Below are 8,071 nucleotides of genomic sequence, written 5' to 3'. Positions count from 1 at the left end.
AGAGGACATTAAAGTTTACCGTACTACCAGACAAATATCCAGCAAAGGGCAGCTTGTCCCTGCAATGACAAAATACATAAAAGAATTCAACCATTCTTATTTTACTATTGTATAACCTGAACCTAATTGTAATCCTAGCTGGGTATATTTGCATGCATTGTGTTATCAGATGACAGTTCTGATGAATATATACTGGATTTGTTGCATACTATTTGCTAAACCTTCCATAAATCATAGAAAGATTAGAATTGGATCTGCATTTGTAGTAAAGACATACTGTACAACAGTTGGCAATAGGATGTCAGTGCATCAGAAGCATCTAGCTAGCATTGGAGGAGGCAGTGCCTGTGTGCAGAGAAGGCAGTACAGAAGTCAGTGGAGATCCTGGGCAGTTGCAGTAGGGGGGATTCCTGGGGTTTAGAACAACCTGTGTAGTAAGAGAGTCTCCTATACAGCTCTGATGGTTCTAGGTGGCTGCTGATGGCAGAATACTAGCACTGCAGCTCTTCCTCATCACAGTGCTGACCTCCTCCTCACTATTGTGGTGACAGCAGCACAACTCTCTCTGGAGGGATCTCCCTGGATATCACAGCTGTCTCCTGATCAGACCTGGAAGCCTCAGAATAACCCTGCTGCTTTCCTTCCCAGCAGCTCTGCAGTCACATCTATCCTGGATCCTTCACCTAAACTCTGCCAGTCTTGTGTGAGCCTTGTGCCTGAGCCCTGGGCAGGGTTCTAGTGCCAGTGCCTCTGATGCAGGTGGATGATGAGGGCACTATTAGAAGAGCTGGGGATCCGAGCATTGCTTTTCGGGGTCTTTGTGTAAGTACTGGACTATCTGTCATGTTGCAGTGTGAATAGTGGTCTTGTATTGCAGCTTATAACAAGTTGAGTGTATCCCATCCAGTCACTACTGCTCTGCATGTTGTCAGTCACACATGTCAATATTTACTGCTTTATCAGGTTTTCTAAGGGTCCAATTACACAGAAAGATTATCTGCCACAGATTTGAAGCCAAAGCCAGGAATGGATGTGAAAAGAGGAGAAATCTCAGGCTTTCCTTTATGACCTGATCTCTGCTTATAGTCTGTTCCTGGCTTTGGCTTCAAATCATTGGCAGATAATCTGTCAGATAATCTTTCTGTGTAAATAGACCCTAAGATTCTGCTACAAAAAAATGTAACAGTTTATGTTGAAACAATAAACAGGATGTTGTAGTCAGTGCAGAAGAGTTCCCTGTTAACTCCTTTCTGACTGGACATAGATCAGACACATGTTCACAGTTTTATCACCTAATAGAAATTCACAGCCAATATGTTTCTTGTGCCTCACTATGGAATAACATCAAGGCTTCAGCAGATTGTCAAACATGTCACAGGATCAAGCAGAATTCTAAAGCATGTCCAAGAAGTTCTAAGGACTCTAGAGATTGATTGTAGCCAATGATTTTATGCAATGATCATCATTGAGGTTCCATTCATTGTTACATTGTCATTTCTGTGGTCAGTTGCACACTGTATGACCAATAACCAGCTCATTACAGGTGCAGGCACCCCTGGGGTTCTGCACTTTTGCATTGATTTGTTGCCTTTGTTACAAATGTGTGTTCTTTTGTAAACCTTTGGATTTGGGTGTTTAATTGCTCTGAGCACCTGAGTTGTGCAATAGCATTTGGGCTGAACAATAGGCTGTGTTCACATGTTCAGGATTTTAATTGTCTTTATTAAACACAAAGGCAGTCCTAGTCCTCCCTTTATACATGAACTCCATTTATGATTGTTGCAGGTTTTGTATCCACTAATTGCAATTAAAAAACCTGAATGTGTGAACAGACCCTAATTTTATCCTTTACATGATTAAAACTAGCAGGTCCTAAACCCGCAGTTACATTCTGCTACACAATTTGTATATGGGGGATTTCAATGGCAGTATTGTCTGCAACTTGCTTCAAACTCTAGGTACTATGTTAAGCTTTCAATAAACCTCTTATGTCTTGTCTGTGTCAGCCTGGTATGATCAGCTGATAAGCTCGGGCTTATATTTCTAAGGGTGTGCAGATTGTATTGTTGTTGAATCAAGCATCTCGTCTCTCCAGCCTGTATATGTATTTTTCTACAATATATTATTCAGTCATCTGAAGCTTAGATCCGAATCACATTCCACAGGTGTATCATTCGCTTTGATTCATTAACTTCAATGTAGCAGTGATAGGATTATGCATGGTATGGGGGAACGGATCTGTTACAAGGAGGAGGATTTGTACAATATTACTGTATGTCTAGGTAATAGTCAACCTTCTAGACATCAACCTTGGTTTTATTAAGTAGTCACTTTACCTAAGCTCATAAGTGGAGCTTGGAAGAGATGTATTGTATAGTATCATAAGTCACCCATTGTGGTATACTTACCACCATTGTTACATTTTACAAGGTTTTTCTTTATAAGTTTTTTTTTTTTTTGCTGGGGCACTGAATACAGGGTATGTAACTAATGTTTTGTAATGTTCCATGCACTTTACTAGGAAAAATAAAGAGGTGTAGGTTATAAAAATGAACTCATAACCAAGCCCAAATATACTGCCTGAATAACGCCACACAGTGCTCAAACATTAGTGCAATACAATCCCCAAGCTTTACTACAGTACAGTAAAATTATACGCCTATATCAATGTCCATAACTGATTGCAATGGAGAATAGAGTTGGAATATGCCTATGTTCGCACATTAAAGTCCTTTTTTAGGTGCAGATGGGCCAGATCGATCTAAAAATATTCGCAAATGGTATTTTTGCAAATATTTTGTTCTCATCGGGCCCATCTGCGCCTCCTGACCCTGAAGGGCAGGCAGGAGGTTTAAACGAAGGGGGGGGGGATGTGCGGCAGCATGGAGAGTGGGTGCAGCTTCTGTGTGCGCCATATTTATCATTTTTCACAGTAAAAATGTCAGTGAAACCTATGCCAGCTCTGACCCAGCGAAGGTTTCATTTTTTTCAAACCAAAAAGCTCCAATGTGCACGGGATATATGTAGAAGCAGTGCACCTTCATATAAATCCTTAGAGCTTCAGCAATGCAGGGACGTTTTTAAGCCCAACACAAAAATCGCCAGACTTAATAAATGTCTCCCGTGGTGTTTCTGTCAGTCTTTTGGTCAGTGCATATCTTTCCATTATACTTTTGCTCTGTCAGTTCCACTTCTGGTTTTGGTTGAAAAAAAGACTGACCCAAAGACCGACGGAAACAGTAATATAATGTGTGCGATTGGTGTATGTTTTCTTCCTACATCTTGTGACTGATTTATTAAAATTAGGGATGGTCCCAACCTGGTTCGGTTCGGGTTCGTACGAACCTGAACTCTCGGAAATGATTCCCGATGTCTGCCCGCTCCGTGGAGAGGGTAGATACAGCGGGAGGACGCCTGGAAAACTGGGATACAGCCATAACCATAGGCTGTATCCCAGTTTTCCAAGCGGTCCTCCTGCTGTATCCACCCGCTGCACGGAGCGGGCAGACAGCGGGAATCTGATGCCGAGCGTTCGAGTTCATACGAACCCGAACCTCGGCAGGTTTGGACCATCCCTAATTAAAATGTAGCACTGCCATAGTGAATGTAACTGAGTAAAAAGTCTCAGAAAAAATTGCAAAAATGCTAAAATTGCGCAAGCATATTCACCTGGTACTGACCAGACTTAGGCCAGCACCTGTTTCTGCGCCTTTTTAAAAAGTCGCAGATGATAAATTGGGTGCTAATCCTTGGTTATGTGACTTTTTGGGTGAACACTCAAAACAGGCAGATTAAAAAAAGTTGCATCTAAAAAATATTCACCCATTGAATATTGGTTCATAAGTAAGGGTACAAACCCACACACCGTATACACAGCAGATACGCAACAAAAACGCAGTAAATACGCAGCAGATTTGTTGGTACAGATTTGATGCTGTGTTCAGTTATTTAGATATAATCTGCTGCGTTTTTGCTGCGTTTTTGCTGCGTATTTGCTGCGTATCGCAGCAGTAAATACGCTGCTTATACGGTGTGTGGGTTTATACACTAAGGGTGTCTAGAGACTGAGTAATTGGATCAGCAGATACTTTCTTGTGTTGACTGATACCATGAAGTGTTGAGAAGCAGGACTGGGTGGAGGAAGGTAAGTACAAGTTTCTTGTATTAGGTAAGGTAAGACATGGAAAAAACTGTGTTGGCTGATCCTCAAGGCCATAGAGTGTCAGAAGGAAAAAGCAGGTAGAAGATCCGTAGGCTGCAGTCACACATCCCGTGTTTTGTCCATGAAATACAGACAACACAGACGTTGAATGCAAAACCTGGACTGTATCCAGTATGAACATCATGCCGGGAGCGGGGAAACTTTTTAAATCGCTGCGGCACTGTTGTCATATGCATTGGGTCCTATTTATGGTTTGCTACCATGTACTGTATATATTGAATTTGTATCATAAGAGTTTGTGGTGAAATTTGCAAAAAACTTAATGATGGAAATCTATGTTAATATGACTTTATATTGCAACTCAAGACTTATTGATATGTGTCAGTTGCCTGATATTTTGATATAGTTATTTTGTTGTAGTTTCGTATTGTTCTGTCTTTACTGAAATAAAAATCTGCTCCAAATGACTGTTTGGCAAGCTGACTATGTGCACAGAGCAGCGTAAATAAATGTTGATGCAGTGTATAGCATGGGAGCAATAGAGCAGCATCCTAAACTTTTGATGACACGGGAGATGGATGTTAGACTGCAGTTCCATATAATCCCATAGAAAACATAACTAAGTTGCACTGATCGACTAACAAGTATTACTTGCCGAAAGCGAATTTGGCCCAGTTTGCTTAGAAAATTCAACAAACATGGCGGCCGCAATAGCAGCTGTCCATGTTGGCATGCAGTTATTTGGTTACTCTATGGGAGAAAGGGATTATCAATAATCCCTTTCTCCCATAGAATAATGTAAAAATCGCTAGTCCCCACTGTGTGTAGCCCTACCCCTCACCCTCTATAGAGTGCGCTCCTATTTCAGCAGACGGCACACATTGCCCCTGATGGGTCTTCCACTTTACAATGTCTAGTGCTTTCCTGTGAGAAAGACTCAGTTTACGCCGCTGATCCACCGGCGTCCAATGCTGCCCATGGAGAACATTCTGGTTGACACCGCTGATCTACCAATGCCCACTGTTCTCCAGGTAGAAAGCCTCATTTGATGCCACTAATTTAGCAATATCCACTGCTCTCCTGGGACAAAAAGGAGTTTACGCCGCTGATCCAGCAATGTCTGCTGCTGTCCATGACGGAAACGGAATGATTGACAGGCTGATTGACATTTTAAAAAAATTAAAATTGTCCTGTTACAGCAACAGGGGTTGAAAAAAAATCGCTACTTTGTAATAGTCCCAGTATTTTAACTACTGTATTTTAACTGTTTTAATACTGTTTAATTCTTTTGTATGCGATTGGCGAATATGAGCAAACTTCGCAAAACAAATATTCACGTGATTCGCTCATCCCTCGTTACTGACTTTGATCCTGCACTTGTGCTAAGATACAATCTGTCTTATTGACCAGAGCTGTGCATACAATTCTGCTATTTGATATATGATGAAAAATAAAAACCACAGGAAACCACTTGAAGGGGATCTGTTGGGTCCAGTCTATGTTAGTAAAAAGTTGAAGCATCTTATCTTACAATAGGAAATTATTGTTTTGGAGTCTAATAAACCTGCATTAAGGGTAGGGGTCATTCTGAGTCATGTTGTCACTTTCATATGTCAGCCCAACACAAATACCAACCAGAGTGTATACACTCCGGGCAGGATTCCATATAATTTAATGCAATCGACACTGTCGGTCGTTGTTAAATAAAAAACTTACGTTGTGTGAACTTAGCCTAAGGGCCAGTTCACACAGAGCAAAATCGTCAGAATCCTGCCTGTCGTCTGTGTCAATGGGAGGGCTCGCATTCAGCCACTCTACGCTTACAGAATTGGCATGTCAATTCTTTGAGCATAGAGGCGCGGAAGCCCTTCCATTGACAAAGCTCAGCTCTGCTGTGGAATCCCAACAATTTCACTCTGTGTGAACAGCCCCTTACAGTGACTGGGCACTATTACTATATGGGATACAAAAGGTAACTCTATTACCATGTAGTGAGCAAACTCCACTGCGAGAATGTAATCCTATTAAGAATGACAGTAATGAATTTGCAGCCGATTTTGCTACAAACTTGCAGCGTGAAATCAGCTGCAGATTTGTTACATGTGAAAGCACCCTAAAGATATGTCAGGAGGCGCTCCCCATGTATCTCTGACATACACCTATGATAAATGCCACTATATAGGTACACAGTGGCGTAAGTCGTCCGTAGGTTTACATTGTAAAAAAAATATACCGCTTGGTATATGTTTTGTATTGGATGCCTTTGTATGAAATCGTGTAGTCTGCTGTGCTTTTCTATATATCAAAAAAAGTTATACTGATTAGGGGCTTCTGGACGTGTTTGGCATAAGCATCGGGAGCTCTCCCTTAGCATATGGCAAACATACATTGGAAAAGCAACAGGAAAGCAGCCATAGAGGAGCCAGGCTTTGTCTTGATAACAGCTGTATGCACTATTGGCATCCTCTCAACCAGCTCTCAGAGGTCAAGATATTTACCCTGTTAGGGCCAAGTAAATTACACAGTATCATGTTGTGAATGTATTTATGACACAGGAAAATGCTTAAGGTTACTAAGTATCACAGCTGCTCTATATATAATAGTGATACTTGTTCCTTGTGCTTAATAGCAAGTAATGGCACCATAGTGACAGCTTGACCAATATAGCTCTATATGTTATAGATTGCCAGAATTATGGCTGCTATTCTTAGCGACACCTAACCTTTCTGCTAAGTAGAAACTGATAGCAACTTATTTATTACCTACTGGCATAGCTACATGCATTATACATAGACATTTGTGATGTATGTGCTATATAACAATAATTTACTCTATAGGAATTAGTAGGATTGGATTGATGAATGGTAGTTGGTTTTTAATGGGGGTTTTATGTAAATTATTTTTAGAAGTTAGATAGTAATATATACAGTTATTGCTATATTTAGTCCCTGCATAATCCTAATTCCCTAAGGTAATGTTATTGTGGAATTATTTCAGTTTGTTTGTTTTTTAAATGTTGCAGGAAGACAGAAATATAACATGGACCATAATTAGAGATGAGCGAACCTCGATAATGCTCGAGTCGATCCGAACCCGAACTTTCGGCATTTGATTAGCGGTGGCTGCTGAAGTTGGATAAAGCCCTAAGGCTATGTGGAAAACATGGATATAGTCATTGACTGTATCCATGTTTTCCAGACAACCTTAGAGCTTTATCAAAGTTCAGCAGCCCCAGCTAATCAAATGCCGATCGTTCAGGTTCGGATCGACTCGAACCCGAACCCGGTTCGCTCATCTCTAACCATAATGGTTTTTTTTATGGTAATTTTCTTAGATTTTTTAATAGTTTGTGGCTTTTTTTCCCCCACCAAACAAGGCATGCTCTAGGTGTGTCAGTTTTTCAATTAATTTGTGGTGGTTGTCTATTTGTTTCTGCTTTAAATTAGTTTATTTTTGGCATTTCACATTACGCATAATGTGACTTTAAAGTTTTACGGTCATTTAAAATATTTTTGCAGAACTCAATAGTACAAGTGATTTTTAGTAACTCTGTATTAGGTTTTATTAGGCAAAAAAAGCCTTTTTCTGTACTCAAAAAGCTGTTTTCCTACCTCCACCTACCTACGTTATCAGACAAAGCCGTCTTCATTACAGAGGAGCAAAGTGAAGACTTATTTGCTGAGTCCATTATAACCTATGGAGAGGGGAGGGGCCGTCTGTGGGGGGGGTGAGTGAGCAGGAAGAGGAGACAAGCAGCCGTGAAGCTTGGAGGCTGTCTGGGCACATAAAACAGGACAGGACAGGATCCTGCTTTCTTAAAATGTGAAAACTACAGTCCATGACATTGCATGCAGCTCAGTGTATTGCTTTGGATGGAAACTGCAGCTCAATAGTAAAATCAATCTTGAT

At 40.8% G+C, this 8,071-nt stretch overlaps 1 protein-coding gene across 1 annotated transcript in view; it reads left to right on the top strand.

Moving 5' to 3' along the window:
* Positions 1-763: 763 nt before the first annotated feature.
* The window catches only part of PLPP4 (phospholipid phosphatase 4), a 116,747-nt gene continuing 109,439 nt past the window's right edge, over positions 764-8,071 (top strand). The window contains exon 1 of the mRNA XM_069979055.1: positions 764-822. Within this exon, the coding sequence (XP_069835156.1) occupies positions 764-822 (59 nt within the window). The remainder of the gene's footprint in view (positions 823-8,071) is intronic.

The sequence above is a fragment of the Dendropsophus ebraccatus genome, chromosome 8, assembly GCF_027789765.1.
Source record: "Dendropsophus ebraccatus isolate aDenEbr1 chromosome 8, aDenEbr1.pat, whole genome shotgun sequence".
NCBI classification, from domain to species: Eukaryota; Metazoa; Chordata; class Amphibia; order Anura; family Hylidae; genus Dendropsophus; species Dendropsophus ebraccatus.
The sequence above is the reverse complement of the archived record's forward strand: the minus strand, read 5'-3'. Positions and strand labels throughout refer to the sequence as shown.